At 39.3% G+C, this 17,237-nt stretch overlaps 1 protein-coding gene across 1 annotated transcript in view; it reads left to right on the top strand.

Moving 5' to 3' along the window:
- The window catches only part of SNTG2 (syntrophin gamma 2), a 208,919-nt gene that overhangs the window by 126,501 nt on the left and 65,181 nt on the right, over positions 1-17,237 (top strand). Inside the window, exon 11 of the mRNA XM_061357528.1 lies at positions 14,556-14,685. Within this exon, the coding sequence (XP_061213512.1) occupies positions 14,556-14,685 (130 nt within the window). The remainder of the gene's footprint in view (positions 1-14,555; positions 14,686-17,237) is intronic.

The following is a 17,237-nucleotide window of genomic DNA, read 5'->3' on the forward strand; positions in this document are numbered from 1 at the left end:
AGTGCTTTTGAAATAGCAAGACTTTCTGCTTTTCCTGCTCTGCTTCCACTCAAGGAGTAGGCTGGGCTGAGCAAGAAGCTGGGAGGGGGCAGAAGCTGAGCCACTAGCTACGGGTGAGCTAGCCATTGCTTGAAGACTGACTGGGCATCAGTCTGCTTGTGAGAGATGGTGACTGGTTGCCTTTGCATCATTTGTTTTGTTGTGGGTTTGTTTGGTTTGGGCTCTTTTCTCCTCTTCCCTTTGCTTACTGAAGTACTTTTATTTCAACCCACAAATTTACATGTTCTTCCTATTGTCTCTGCTGTCCCACTGGAGAGGTGTAGGGATGTGAGGGGCAGTGTGGATGGTTAGCTGCTGGCCCAGGGCCAACCCATCACAGATATACTTTTCTTGTGAGGACTGGGGATTTTAATGCTTTCAGTTTCAGTCTTGGAGAGACGTGCTGTTTTGTGATGTGTCTTGCTTCCCCATGTATATTTAATATACACAGCACTCCTTTATTACTGGTGTGGGGTTTTTTTCCTTTTTGTCGTAAACAGTCTAAATGAAGATGAAATTGTTCCATAAAGCCTATCACTATCCCATGATATTTTAGTGCTACTAAATACTTCTTGTTTATTATGGTAAACCAACAAGCACGTCTACATGAGCATTAAAGGAATACCGCCTTGAGACTAACTGTGGATGAGGTGTTTCCCATGTTCTTACTAAAGCTATTTATTTTGCCTAAGGGATACCAGACTGCTCTTACCCTATTCTCTCCTACTCTGAAATGCATGTACATATTTTTACTATTATCCCACTTGTATCCTTTCTTTTACATTTCCCAACGTTCATATAAACATAAATTCCAACATTTGTCTTCAGTAATTGCTCTCTAAAATCAAGTGTCTGCTTTCCACTAAATAAAACCTGCAAGCTATTACAAGTATAAATGATGACATCAGTCTAGATAAATCCTCCTTTAAACCATATCTACACATATCTGTTCCCTTTCACATTTCAGCCATCAGTCTAAAGTAAATTTAATGAGTCCATGACAATTCCCCTGAATGTATCATGGATCCTGCTGACCAATATGCTAATGTTGCTATTCTCTGAATATTCACTTAAAGCCTATTTGCATACATTGGTAGACAGCATGGCTGCTTTTTAAGTATAAAATGAGTCCATAAGTCTATATGTCATCCTTGTAGCTTTTTATCTCCCTCACGTTCTTTGTCATAACTTTGTTTTGTTGCAATGCTTCATTATATCTTACTCTCTGAGTTACCTCAGTTGGTCACAAGAAGATGCACTGGCACTAGAACAGCCAGATTACTTTTTAATGTTGTTGAAGTATTGGAACTATCTTCTGCAGTGTCACATACACAGTTGTATGCCTTTTTTCTTCAGCTAGATGAACTGTATGAAAGATCTTGTCCCTATTCCCTACCTGAATTAAATTCAGAGAGTTCTGTATCATTCTTTCTATAAAAATTACCTATACCCCTCTGGCTTTTGACATTGGCTTGTGTATCTATTCAAAACATTAGAGCTTGTGAAAGGAAAGTGAAGCCTGTATGATTATTTTGCTGTCTGTCCACTCACAGGTAATGCACACTTGGCTTACTTCCATCCTTCTTTTCCCTGATAGACAGCTTTTTCACAGATTCTTGTAGTTGGCTACAGCGGACTTAGCATACATTCATTAATAAAATCAATCACAGAACGATATTTTTTTAGTTCATAATATTGTATATTCTGTGTAGAGCATCTGTGAGTTCAACTGCTCTTGCTGTTCTGATGTGCTAAACTGCTGTCAGCCAGTCTGGATGGCCCCTCTGACCCCATTTACTTTTCTTCTAAATCATATTCAAGATTATTTCATATTTTCAGCATTAATTTTCTGGTGGTGTAAATAAGCTCAAACTTTCATGACTGTACCTTAAGGTTGAACAGTCTGATATGTTACTGAAGGACATAATTTTTCTGGCTCTATTTTAAAAATATAGAGAGTATTACAATGTGGCATTTTAGCATCATCATCATTTGCTGAATATTTTTGACCATTTTTCAGTTAGAAACATATAGATCTAGAGTTGTCTGTTAGACTGCAGTATACTTAGTATGGTTTACATCGAATCTAATTCAGTTTATGGAATCATAGAATACTAAGAACGGACCCTAAGATCATCTAGTTCCAGCCCCCCTGCCATGGGCAGGGACACCTCACACTAAACCATGTCACCCAAGGCTCTCTCCAACCTGGCCTTGAACACTGCCAGGGATGGAGCATTCACAACTTCCCTAGGCAGCCCATTCCAGTGCCTCACCACCCTTACAATAAAGAACATCCTCCTTACATCCAATCTAAACTTCCCCTGTTTAAGTTTTAACCCATTACCCCTTGTCCTATCACTACAGTCCCTAAAGAAGAGTCCATCCCCAGCATCCCTATAGCCCCCATTCAGATACTGGAAGGCTGCTCTGAGGTCTCCACGCAGCCTTCTCTTCTCCAGGCTGAACAGCACCAACTTTCTCAGCCTGTCTTCATATGGGAAGTGTTCCAGTCCCCTGATCACCCTTGTGGCCGTCCTCTGGACTTCTTCCAACAGTTCCATATCCTTTTTATGTTGACAGATTGATGGCTTCACTTTGCAAACGAAGATTTGGGAAGGGTTTTACCCACATTTACTACAAGTGTGAGTAAACCCTTCCGGCCTACATAGTGGTTTTTTTTAGGTGAGTCACAGTGTGCACGGAACTGGCCCCACCCTTTACACTTGAGGTTTATCTCCCAGGGCCTAGCGAGCTTGGATGGTGACAACAAAGTTCTCAGGTCATAGGTTTGGTTAGAGTATCCTTCTCTTGGATGTCCTTACAAAGCTAAACAAGCTCCATCTGCCCAGGTTTGAAGTTAGAGTTGTCCTTCTCCTAGGATGGTTGTCCGAAGGCTAGTGAGCCCAACCTGCCCATTGACAAACTTTGTCTGACCCTTCAGTTGAGACCTGTCTGACATGGCAGACCCTACCGGAGGCATATGCCATAACCAGCATAGCTCTCAACCTCAGAAGGGCACACAACCTCTTTCACCATGACAAGGGGGTGTTCGTGAAAGGGCCTTTGATGTTGAGGACACCAGAACTGTAAAGAATACTCCAAGTGAGATCTCACGAGAGCAGAATTAAGGGGGCAGGATCACCTCCTTCAGCCTGCTGGTCATGCTCCTTTTGATGCAGCCCAGGATACGGTTGGCTTTCTGGGCTGCGAGCATATACTGCTGGTTCATGTTCATTTTCTCATCGACCAACACCCACAAGTCCTTCTCCACAGGGCTGCTCTGAATCTCTTCTCTGCCCAACCTGTTCTGTGCCTGGAAATGCTCTGACCCAGGTGCAGGATCTTGCATGTGGCATGGTTAAACTTCATAAGGTCAGCATCAGCCCACCTCAGAAGCATGTCAAGGTCCCTCTGGATGGCATTCCTTCCCTCCAGGGTATCAACCGAACCACACAGCTTGGTGTCATTGGCAAACTTGCTGAGGACGCACTCAATTCCACTGTCTATGTCAGCGACAAAGACGTTGAACAAGACTGGCCCCAACACCGATCCCTGAGGGACACCACTCGTTACTGGTCTCCAGCTGGACATTGAGCCATTGACCACAACTCTTTTGTGTGCGGCCATCCAGACAGTTCTTTATGCACTGAGTGGTCCATTGATCAGATTGATGTCTCTCCAATTTAGAGACAAGGATGACATGAAGGACAGTGGCAAACGCTATGCACAAGTCCAGGTAATCCAGTATCAACTGCTCGACCCCTGTCCGTCAGTTCCATAGCCCCATCATAGAAGGCCACCAAATTGGTCAGGCAGGATTTCCCCTTAGTGATGTCATGCTGGCTGTCACCAAGCACCCTTTGTTTTTCGTGTGCCTTAGCGTGCCTTCCAGGAGAATCTGCTCCAAGATTTTGCCAGGCACCGAGGTGAGACTGACTGGTCTGTAATTCCCTGGGTCATCCATTTTCCCCTTCCTGACAATGGGGGTTATCGGGAACTTCATCTGACTGACATCATTTTTCAAATATGATGGACAGTGACTTGGCAACGTCATTTGCCAGCTACTTCAGGACCCGCAGAGAGATTTCGTTAGGTCCCATGGACTTGTACACATTCAGGTTCTTAAGATGGTCTTGAACCAGGTATTCTCTTACAGTGGGCCTAAGGTCTTCATTCTCACAGTCCCTGCATCTGCATTCCAAGACTTGGGTGGTGTGGTCAGAGTATTTGCCAGTGAAGACTGAAGCAACAAAGTCATTAAGAACCTCAGCCTTCTCCAAATTCAGGGCAGCCATTTCTCCTGACAGCTTCCAGAGAGGGCCCAGGTTGTCCCTAGTCTGTCTTTTATTTGCAGCGTAACTACAGAATCCCTTCCTGTTACCTTTCACATCCCTAGCGAAGTTTAATTCTAACTGGGCCTTAGCTTTCGTAACCTGGTCACTAGCTTCCCGAACAACATCCCTGTACTCTTCCCAGGCCACCTGTCCTTGCTTCCACCTTTTATAAGCCTCTTTTTTCCTTCGAAGTTTCCTCAGTACCTCCTTATCCACCCAAGGAGGTCTCCTGGCCTTCCTGCTGTACTTCCTTCTCGTTAAGACGCAACACTCCTGAGCTTGCAGTAGGTGATCCTTGAATATAAACCAAGAGTCTTGAGCCCCCCTGCCCTCTAGGGCTGTATCCCATGGAACTTTACTAAGCATGTTCCCAAAGAGGCCAAAGTCTGCTCTCTCTTGAAGTCCAGGGCAGTGAGCTTGCTGCACACTCTTCTCACTGTCCTGAGGATCTCGAACTCGACCGTCTCATGATTGCTACAACCAAAGCTGCCCTGGAGCGTCACATTTCCAACTAGCCCTCCCCTGTTGGTGAGCACGAGGTCAAGCATGGCACCTCTCCTTGTTGGCTCCTCTATTACTTGCAGAAGGAAGTTGTCTTCCGCACAAACAAGGAACCTCCTGGATTGCTTGTGCAGGGCTGTATCATCCCTCCAGCAGATATCAGCGTGGTTGAAGTCCCTCATGAGAACAAGGGCCTGTGAGCATGAGGCTGTTCCTATCTGTCTATAGAGTGCTTCATCCAGAGTCCTCTTGATCAGGTGGTCTGTAACAGATCCCCACGGTAATGTCTCCCATAGCTGTTCTCCCTTTATCCCTGACCCACAAACTCTCTGTTGAGTGATCACCTGTCACCAGACAGAGTTCCATACCCTCCAGCCTATCCCTAACATAAATACCAACTCCCCCTTCCCGTCTGCCGCGCCTGCCTTTTCTAAAGAGCCTGTAACCTTCCATTCCAACACTCCAGTCATAGGTGCCATGCCACCATGTTTCTGCAATGCCTATTATATCGTATCCCTATAGATGTGCACACATCTCTAATTCCTCTTGTTTGTTCCCCGTGGTACAGGCGTTTGCAGAGGGGTCTGAGCTGAGCTTCAGATGAAGCCGGCTCATTGGCTGGAGTATCTCTACATTACTCCAAGCATTTAGTATAGGTACTGGCAACTGAGTGGGAGTGCTGGGATTGAATTATACCCCCCTCCCCAACACCTCTATTTTAAAGGTTTCTTGACCAGCCTGGTAAGCCTTCTACCAAAACCGCTCCATCAGCTCAATCAGCCCCCAGTAGACCTGGCCTCCAAAACTGTGTCCCATGTTCTAAATACCCAACACCTGACTATGGCACCACCCTTCTAACTGTTTATTAATCTAGCCAGTCCACCTGGCCTTTTTAAGGTCCTCCCCTTTATTCTGGAGAATTGACGGAAAGGCTATCTGAGCTCCAGAGCCCCTAACTACCTCTCCCAGGGCTCTGCAGTCCCTCTTAATATTCCCAGGTTATTGCTGTCAGTATCACTGGCACCCACACGGATCACTAGAAATGGGTAAGTCCATGGGACTTACTAGAGCAGGCAGCCTCTCTGCAACATCCCTGATCCCAGCCCCTGGTAGGCAACACACCTCCCTTGAGACTCTGTCAGGCCGACAGATGGGTGCTTCTGTTCCAAGTAGAGTCCCCTACTACTATGACCTGCCGCTTTTTCCTGTCAGCACCAGTAGTGATCTTCTGTAGCAGTGCATCAGCTGGTTGTTCCTGGTGCAAATATGTTTATTCATTAACCCCCTGCAGGACAGCAGAGCGGTTCTGGGTGGGAGCAACAGATTTAGGAGGAAGCCCCTTGCTTTTAATTGTCCTTTCCTCCTTTTTTTTGTTGGTTTGTTTGTGGGGTTTTTTTGTTTGTTGTTGTTGTTGTTACTATTTCCCAGCCTCCCAGGTTAACGGCCTCCTTCTTTCCTCCATGAGCTACAGGGGACACTTGAGGCCCCTCAACAGTTTGGGCCTGCCTGCTTCCTCTCAGCTTCCTGACATCTTGCAGCCTATTGACAGCGCCCCGCAACTCAGCCCCTGCTGCAGGAGGACCTGCACCAGGGCACACCAAGTGCAGCCCTGCCCATTGTGCACCCTCCCCTCATCAGACCAGTGCAGGCACTCTCTACACCCTGAGCTCTGCACTGCAGCCTCCCCTCTCATCGGCTCTGTCTGGGTGCCTTCGCTGGCCAGCGCCGGGGCAGCCAGAGCAGGGCTCCCAGACCAGACGCTAGTCATAACGCGAGGGCTCACCATCCCACTCGCCCGTTCAAACTACCTTGCTTCGCTTCCTGGGGCAGGTTTTCACCGAGTCAGGGCTGGTGCTGCCCCTCCTGGCTCCGGCCCCTGTGAGTCCCTGCTCGCGTCAGCTGAGCTGCCGCCTCCTGGGCACGTCCTGTTGAGGGTTTGAGGCTCCCTCGGTTGTTCTCGCAGCTCTTGAGTTGACGCTCCTGGACTCTTGAGTTCCCCCCCCCGCTCAGGTATTGAAGGCGTCCTCTCGAGCTACTCACCTCATCAGTTCTAGCCTAATTTAATCAGATTAGGCTATGTTATTTCCTCAGTGGTTAAACTCTGCATCTTAAATTCCAGTTTTCCAGTAACTGTCAGAAAGGGGGCATACTTCTTATGTCATGAGATGGCAAGATTCATTATAAGAGAAGGGAGTTACCATTTACTTTTCATTTCACTTGACTTTTTGTTTTATTTTTCCCAGGAAGTTTTATGACTGGTGACTTAATGACAGAAGACTATATTTTTCATATATTTTAGATTCTGTCAGCACATATTGACAGAAAAAAAGAGAGAATTAGATAGATTTTTTTTTCCTTCCTTATACATAGAGGGATGAATGAAAATACTGCAGTGTGGGACTGTGAAATATATTTGTCTGTATCACAAAAAGAACAAAAATAATCCCCAGAATATTTTAAAGGAAAGATAAAAAATGCAGTATGTGTCATTTGTTTCCTTCATGGAAGAGAAATATTGTATTAACTACTGAAATCAACTTTAATTAGTGTCTTTCATGTTGTTGACACCATTGGAGTCTATCTGAATATATATAATGGTTAGTCTTTTTCATTATTTATTAATTCATCAATTTTTTTATTCATTTGCCTTTGTAGTAATGCATCATTACTTCTATCATTCTACGCTTCTCACCAAATTATCAACTTAATTTTTCTCTGTAAGAAGTAAGATATACACAGGGAGGACTGTTCCTGTGGATACTCTAAATTGCTAGGTGGTAATGGAAACATTTTTTAACTGTTGAGGATAGAGTTCATGATTAAATGTGATAGAAGTTTAACAGAAATAATGAGATCAGTCAGTCTTTCTCACCAAAAGGAATTTATAGTTCATGATACAGTTTGGGGTGTTTGTATTTTTAAGACAGAAAAGTAAAGATAGGTAGTCTTACAGAAGGTGGAGAACATATTTCACTCATTTATAATCTTTCATTTTTCCTATGGAATGTCTAAATCCTTATTTGGAAAAATGTGTAGGTAAGTGGTTTTTGTCCTTGACAGTACTACATAATAACTCTTCTGTGTTGAGTGGAGCTTCAAGTGAAGGTACAATAGCTATAACCTCTTAAACATTTTTAGTTTAGAGACTGAAAAGAAAAAAATGCTTATTTGGAAGATGGAAGTTATATTGAAGAAATGGGTGGAGTGAAAGTAATTCAGGCCCAGTAGCTATAAGCCCATGTGGCTATGATCCCAATTATAAAACAACTTAATTAGATGTAGGTGTTATTGTCTCTCTCATGCTATTCTGGCCATTGCAATTACTACAGAATATTGTGTGATTTGTTAATTTTTTTTTTTTGGGGGGGAAGGGTTAATTGTTGCACTGGTTTATTAAGAGACTCTTTCTGAAGGATTCTGTTTTCCATTTTAACTTTTCAATGAGTTAACAAAATGCCTTTAATTGGATAAATAAATAGAAAGTAAGAAATGGAATAAACCATCCTGAGAAAGGTATAGGAATTGAACAAAATCCCTCTTGAGTTTCAAAACCTGAATGAGTATTTTCTCACAGTTTTTATTAACAATTATGTTAAACATGAGCATAAGAACAAGTATGTACCTGAAAGCTCTCACAATCAAACTATTATGGTGGCAACAGTGGCAAAGATTAATGCCTGATGAAAGGTAAGATGGAAAGTATAGATTTGGAGGGATATTATTAATATCGTGCCTTAAGGGCTATTTGACTGATGATGCAGGGAACAGTACACTAATTAGAGTTACTGGTGACAGAATCAGCACCATCAGTACAGGAGAAAAGCGCAATATGTCATGAAAGAGTGGAACTGTTGGAAATGAGATGCAACATAATAGTACAAAGCATGGGGCATGACATTAAGGATTGTTACTACAAAAAAAAACAACAAACCTATGAAATAATTTTTTTGGGGAGCCTGGGGAAGCCCATTGGTAGATGGTAGCAGAGAAAGGCAAAGACTGGGTACAGAGTTAGGCAGAGAATAACTGAAAAAAAAACAGTCTTGCAAACTTATAAAGGAGAAACAAATATTTCAGAATGCAGCAGAAGTGTTCCCAGAAGTAAGAAGCATTAAAACCATTATACAAACACTACCAAAGCCCCATATAGGATCTATGTACAATTCTGATTATTCAAATGTAAACAAAATTTTATATTGGAAATTGTCTCTTCTCTCAAAAGGTTTTGTACTGTCCCTTGACATTCTTATTTTTAGCTATAGTATTTTAGGATTCAGCAACTGGGGTTTCCTTTGGCACTTAAGGAATTCTAACTTTTTTTTTTTCATTTTGCATAGAGTTGGAATGACATTTTTTTCAATCGCTTTTAGACCTGATAGCCATGTAATAAAATTGATATATTTCATATAATAATATTGATTTGGTATATTTTGTGATTTCTACCATGCCTATTGATTTTTTGACTACAGTTACAAAGTACTAAAACTGGCTTGCCATCTGCCTGCATGAGAGCCTATTCTGTGGTGTTTGTTCTGAATTTGCTGACCTTTGGAGCACTCCAGCAAGCATTTTATTACGTCTTCAGGAATCTAAGGCACAGAATAATTTAATTTTTCCTACATTGTTCGAGTGATACGTGAAAAGAATAAGCACTGAATTCAGCAGGTTTTTTTAAAGCAGTTTTGCTAGGTACAGGTTTTAAGGACTGCCTGAAGACTGTTATGTGTGCTTTTCTTTAAAAGCATCATTAAAATAAGTGTTTCCAATGTGTTTGTCACAATTCTGCTCAAGCAGCAAGACATTCTGGAAATCAGTTGCAAGGGGTCAGGTGAATTCAGGCTACAGAGTATGATCTGCTCAACAGACCGTAAGCAGAAAGTTGCCCCAGGTGTGATCAGGCATTGTGCAGATCTCTCCTCAAATCTAGCCATTTCCCCTTGGCTAGAATAAGCTACTAAATCAGAGATAAATCAAGGTGTAAGCAGGAAAAAGAAGTTAAAGAGGAGCTTTATAAGAGGAGCTTTATAAAGAGGAGCTAATAAAAGATTAGCACCAAATATTGATTCTTAGAGACTGGAACTGCGTTAGTACATGTTCCTTATTGTAAGAAGTGATGTAAAATGTTTTGGCCAGAAACCAGACATACTTTTGCATACTTTGTACTTGAAGCCTGAAAGTGTGTAAAAAATTAAAGATAGATTTCAAAGAAACCCTCTACATTGCTAAGTATAAACACATGGCCATCTCATTTTCCCTAACAAACATATTGGAATTTCATAGGCAGTATAAATTCAATATTTAGATCATGTGGAGAACTGAACATCTTGAAGAAGTAATCTTTTGCACAGAACATAATGACACTGATGATTTCTCTGTAGTAATGACAGAGATCTATTCTCATGAGCTATAGACATTCCTCATGCCAAAAGACTTATAAAGCTTGAACTCGAATCTGAATCTAAATTGGCATTACAGTGGCAGGCAGTCAAATAGTTATTAGCCAGATACAGGTCTTGTTAGCCATTTCAAGTATATAAAAAACTAATGAGACACTTATGTATTATATTGGAGACTGAAGCCACTGACATATCAAATCATCTCTGAACACATTATCGAAATAAATCAAGTTTTTACAAGGGTTACTGTAAAATACAGTTGAGAGATTTGTTTTTTAAAATGGTAACCTCTCTCACATACTTCCATTGTGCCTAAGGAGCAAATAGAAAAATACATGCATGTTTAGTATCCTAGTGATTAAAATAAATTGTAAATACTTGCTTAAGACTTTTTAAAAATATAGCTGAAGAGTTTTTAATCTTGATAATAACTATATGTCAAATCATTCAATAAGATGGTGAAGTGAATCTTATTTAATTTGCTAATTTATATTTACTAGTATTTTCTTACAGCTCCTGAGTAGAATTAACAAGTGACTTTTATACTCTGAATCTAAAAAGACATCTGCATGTCAATAACTGAAGGCAAAATGACATTCTACCTAAATGCTGTGGGCCCATTCACAAAATTTTTGTTGGATTGGAGTTTAATGGATGAGATTCATCTCCTCTGACTGTAGACCCCTAATAGTCATTAATCTATCAATGTGCTAAATCCCCGGACTCAATTTGGAGTAAATGGAAGGAAATAAGCATCTCAAGAGAAATATCCAGTTCAGCTGTCTTATGCTCTTGCTTATGGTAAGACGAAATAGTTCCTGAGTTTAGTATGACTCACTAAAAAATAATCAAATAATTCAGGCTGGAAGGGATCCTGGAAGTCGGCTGGTCTAGCACCTTGCTCAAAGCATGTCTCATGAAAGCAGATTGCTCAGGGCCATCTCTTGTCGATTTCTGAGCACTTCCCAGGATGGAGATTCCACAACTGCGCTGGGCAAGCTATGCCAGTATTTAGTCACCTCCTGGGTAAAAAAAAAAAAAAAAAAAAGAACAAAAATCTAATGTTGAATTGAAATTTGCCATATTCCAGCTTGTCTCTACTGCCTGTCATCCATATACTTAGACAACACACTTTATATGCTCGAGTGGAGTGAAATCCATCTCACTTGAATTATTGTCAACTCATAATTGTGCTGGAATTTTAAAAAGGAAATTAATAATTATATATGCACTTCATTGTCCAGCTCATCACTGGTCCTAGGGCACATTCTGCACTCACGAGACAACAATAATACACTGATACTGCATATAGCTTTCAGTCATTCAGGTTGTTCCTGTTTCCCTGCAAAACTTCTGCCTCTTCCATACAAATAAAGCATGCTAAGACTGGAATTCCTCAGATGTTTTCTGTCTGCAGCAAAGTGAAATACCTCACACCTGCATTCTACTCTCTTCTTTTTCAGCTGGTGATATTAACCTTGTTCTTTTTCCTCAGTGTGCCAGTGTAAATATTTGTGACTTCAAAGGGAACAGAATAAGAGGTTTCATGAATGCTAAAACTGTTCTGCCTCCCACTATCACTTTCTTCTGCACAAGTTCTTACAAATCTAATGGAATACAGCCACTTCTACTGACACATCAGTTAAGAGAATACCTGTAGAAGCATAATGTCTGTTACTTCAGTTATCTTACATCATTACTTCAAGTTTAATTCAAAATAAACCAAAGTTAAAATACTGCAGGAAAAGTTTGGAGATCTTGGAGGACACCACGTTGAGCGTGAGTCAGCTGCATGCACTTTCAGTGGTGAAGGCCTACACTTGAGGATGCATTAGCTACACTGTAGTCAGCAGGGCAAGGGAAGTGATTATTCTCCTCTACTTTGCATTCCTGAGGCCATGTCTGAAATACCTGCATCTAAAATACTGTGTCCAGTTTCATCTCCAGTGGAAAAGAGATGTGTATTTTAAACCAGTTAGTGAGGAGGCTGGTCCAGAGGACTTGCAGGATCCCTCACACCTGATTAGATTCTATGCAAATATCCTGTCAGCGAAGAGTTCAGATCCTAGATGTGTTTGTTTGAGACTTGTTAATTGTTTTTTACAACTGATCATTATATTTTAAGGTAAAGGACAGGGGTTTTAGTGCAATATTCACTATTGCCAGAACCATGCTTCAAATGATAAAAGATTAGTTATTTTTTATAATAAAACTTCTTACTTTTTAATCTTGATTGCTTGTGTTGGTTGCATTAGTTGCTAGCTGGGGAGTTCCCTTCTGTGATCTCTCATCAGCCTCTTGCGTAACTTTGTGCCACTTGGATAAGGATTCACACTGCGTGCCTTTATGAAGTGAAGCTGAGTTAGTATCTAGGCACCCTGTGGATTCAGGGGAGAGCATTTCTTGGCTCTGTTAAGTGCTCTGGATTGTCTTCTCTGTTCATGTAAGGGCTCTGGCATTTTAGCTTTGATACTTGAATTTGATGTCCAAATTAGGTATTGTGAATGGCTTCTCTTCACAGCACCAAATTAAGTCTGTTTCCATTCTCCACTGTGTGTCAATGCATAGGGGAGGACAGATCTTCACTGTCTCAATGAGATGTTGAAAAGATCATACTGTAAGTCAATCCATTACAGCACTGTTGGGATCTTTGTCAGAGCCTTAGGTAAAAGGAACAGTGTGCTTGAGAGGTGATTATTTCACTCGGTTTACTTGCAGACAATAAAAGGATTTGTTTTGACTTTTTCTTTCTTTCTGAAGAAGTGAAACAGGTTTACTGAAATGAAAGTGACACAGAATTGTGCCATCACCATCAAGTTTTAGTAGTTACCATGATAATTCAGTTGTGAAAACAAAACAAAGGAAATCTGTGGTATACATTTAAAAAGTTCAGGCCAAGAATGCTGATTTGGGAAGAGCAGGTGTACCCCTTTCTGATTCTTTTAATACTTAATCATATCTGTTAGAATACTTTGTCTTGTTAATATTGTGTGTAATAAGTATTTTACATTACATTTTTAGCAAGTGTATAGAGTTCAGTATTCAGGTTCATCATCAAATTCCCTACAAGCAACAAACGTTATATTACTAACTTTTTCAGTAATACATGAATGAACAACTGCCTATTAACCTCTGTGCGTTATTTTGAATATTTATATTGACATGTATCATAAATTAAGCAGTAGAACACTTTACCCAGATCAGAGAACCCCAGGAAAACCCAGCAGCTTCATAGAGCAGTTATCTTCATTCAGTATTTTTGCTTCCTTCTAAGTTAGTACCAAAAAGAAAGCAATATAGCATTTAGGTATAGATACCTAATTTTTGAATGTAGAAGGTAGCAGTGATATTCTCCATATTTATATACAAAACAAACATTTGCACAATCATTCAGAAAATTATAATTGCCTTTCACATTAGTGTATGACTAAAATCTAATTCTCATGTCATTCACGAGCATTTAAATAACCTATGTAGGTTGCCAAAGTTTAGTTGCTGAAACTATTGCATGTCACATGTTTTAAATCTAGGCTTCCGTACACCTATTTAAACTTTTCTGTTCCTGTTGAAAAAAAAAATCATCATGCATATTCCATCAGCATCTAAATATGGGATTTCAGAGTTAGATACATTGTGCCCAACTTACTGCAGATAGTAAGGAAAGCATTGGCATTTGCAGAATAAAGTTGCTACAAACACTTAAAAGATGAATAAAAACCACATTAAATGGCAGTTGCATGTTAGCACGTCAGTGCTGTTTTGAGAAAAGGCCCTACATTCAAAAGTTATTTAAAGAAAATTCTAAGTACATTTTTCAAATTTCTGTGTCATAAAAGAGCTTAAAAGAAACATTGCTTAAAACATTATGTAGAAAAGTTTAGGAATTCAAGAAATGAAAGCTAGGGAAGTCAGTCTTTGCAACTTATTACATTACTAGTAAGTGAAAAATGCAATGAAGAAAATAATAATTTTGGTAAAAAAAAAATGTTTGTTCAAAAAGATCGAATGCATACTTACTGAATACACTAACATAAGTTCAGTCCCACTCCAGGGAAGCAAGTGATCAGCACATATATGCTGGTATATAGCAAGTGCTTATTGCATGTGTTGCTCCTGGTACTGCCCATTATTATTCTTCTTTTTGTTGCCTTCCTTTTGATTTGTAAAGTTAAGACTCAAAACTTTTCAAAAGGTGTAAAAATCACTTGAACACTGAGAAATATTGGGCAGTTTCAGAAAACTGATGCATCTTCCTTTACAGATATATTTCTTCTTACTGCAGATCTAATGCATTTGAAGTGCTGGCACTCGATGGAGTTAGTACTGGGATACTTCAGTTTTATACAGCCCAGGAGAGTGGTGACTGGCTGAGAGCAATGTCAACTAACATCAGTGATTTGACACTTCAAAATGTATGTTATTTCCTACATATTTTCTTGTCTGTGCTATTGTAAGATATTTCTAGTTTTCCAAGGGTAGAGAATAATTCACATTTAAGTTGCAATATATAAAACACATGTATGTGGAGGAGAAGAAGGAAAGAGCAGGGAGAGGTTGTGTGGTCAATCAAAAGTATCATGACATTTTCAAGACTTGCAGTGTTATTATAGAAAAGAAGGTGGTAGAAAATCAGATTGCATTTATTATTTTAAAGGTGTTTTTAATGCAAAATATTTAGCCATTCTGGTCATTTCACAGATCTTTAGATGTGACCAAATACTTAATTTTTACATATTTTTAATTAAAATGTGCTTGAAATTAATTCTGTTGATTTTGAAGTAGGCACATGGAAATCCTGTAGCTAGTGAACCAAGACTTACAGAGGTTTACTGGGAGACAGTACTTTTACCTCTATAAGTTGACTAGGAGTTGATTTACTTAAGGCTGTTTTATTCCATCTTTCTTCCTAGAAGTACAAAGGTGCTTACACTGCTTTAAGTTATTCCTGTAAATTCATAAGTAGTGTTTGCTAATGCAAGCAGAAGTATTAAACAAACCCTGGAGAAACATAAAATTATTAGTTGGGCAGCACATTACCATTCCAAGAAAAAACTAATGAAAACTATTCAAGATTCTGGAATGAAACATGAAGTTAAATTGATTCTTGAGAATGTACAATATTGAAAATGTATTTCCATGCATTTGAATGGTAGAAATTGATGGCAAAAGTATAAGAGCACAGATGTTCCTGGAAGAATTACCTGTACAAGTTCTTAATCTTTCTTTCTTTCAATGTGTTCAGGCTGTAACTATTTTTATAAATTATGATTTAGTAACATGTTTTTAATTTATACTTTGTACTCAGGTAAATTTTTCCTTAGATCTTCAAATTATATTCTGTAGAATTTGTACTGGATTTCTACATAGATCTTTAGCAGAAACAGACTATAAATTGAATTTATTTTTCCGGTCTTCAAAAGTTATTTGGAATCACAATTCCTAGAATCATAATAGTTCATTTATTAGGTTAATCCTTTTTAAGTATTCAATTGATTAAACAATGTCTTTGACAAAATTGATCATTTCTGCTTATGATGCCTTCTTTATAGATATTCAGTATTCTCTATTTAGTGATTTTTGTAATTTACAGGGTATTCCTATTTGATTTTACATTACTTCATTTACATTTCTAAGAAAGTAATATATTAATGGAATTTCATAATTCCTTACATGTGAATAGCAAAAAGAAGTGTATGGTAATATTTTTAGAGTGATTCCAGTTCATAGTTTCTAAGCTAAATTCTTTTGCCTTTTAAAGAAATCTACTCAATAAAAGCCATTCCAAGGATATAGGTGAATAAGTCAATGAAAAGTGGCTATAAACGCAAGCAGGTTTTATTACTCATAGAGTTCTACTCTGTTTTGTTTTTTTTAATTCACTATATGCAGTAGCATATGTTCTGACATAGTGTCTGACATAGTGACTGTGTTGTGACCGGTCTGCAGCAGTATTTTATTACGTATTGAGTACTTGCATTGTTCTTCTCCATTATCTGTTGCAATAGTGAACTCTATAAATAAAGTAGTCCACCTGATGTTCATATGAGGGGCTGTTCTGGGGAAGGGTCTAAGAAACAACAGCTAGGATAATAAATTCACATGTTTTGTGTTATTGGTGATGAAGAGAGTAAACTATATAGAACATGATATGTTCTGATAGAGTCTTTTGATAGAAGTAAGTAAACATTTTGCTTGTACTTAGAGCTTTATGGGTTTTGTCAGGTGTGCGGCCTGTGTATTTTAATTACTGATCATCAGAACAGCAGATGCAGTAGTCAGTAGGAATCCATTTCATTGCAAACCATTATTTAAGACCAGGAGTTTGAGGCTGGAGTGCAACTGAAATGTACAGCAAAAGGTGCCTGGAGAGTGCTTCCTTCCTCTTGGCAGTTAGAAAACACATACAGTTTGAATCCACAGTGCTTTGAGCAAGGCCTCTGGTTAAGATTTCTTGAAAACCCATTTTGAATTATTTTTATTACCTTAATAGTAAAACAACACATTTCACAAAATTATTATTTTCTTATCATACTTCTGAAATTGATGTTAGGAAATGGATCTGTAATTCTCAGAGTTTTTTCCTCTTTTTGCACTTCTGTAGCGTATCTCCCCCGTTCTCCAGGAGCAACTGAAGATAATCACTACTGGTTTAGAGATTATTTCAGATAATCCCTTATCTACTTCAAGGTTATTTTCATGAGTCCTTGCTGACTCTAAGTTCAGCTGCTTCTCCAAATATTTAAACTATTAATTTCCTATTCTGTCCTATTCCATCATCTCTATGTATAAACTAATTGCCAGATATGTGGCCACAATGGAACTTCTTGCTGATACTTGGAAGAAAAAATGTTGGCATTTTTACCTGACCTATTTCTATGTAAGCAATACTTGCAACTGTTCACTTTAAATATCCAGATATTTTTAGATTTTCTTTGTGCTGATGTTTGTTTCTTGACTTTAGCAA

The sequence above is a fragment of the Neopsephotus bourkii genome, unplaced genomic scaffold (assembly GCF_033783945.1).
Source record: "Neopsephotus bourkii isolate Nb327-2 ecotype Australia unplaced genomic scaffold, CSIRO-AGI_Nbou_v1 NB_908, whole genome shotgun sequence".
NCBI lineage: Eukaryota > Metazoa > Chordata > Aves > Psittaciformes > Psittacidae > Neopsephotus > Neopsephotus bourkii.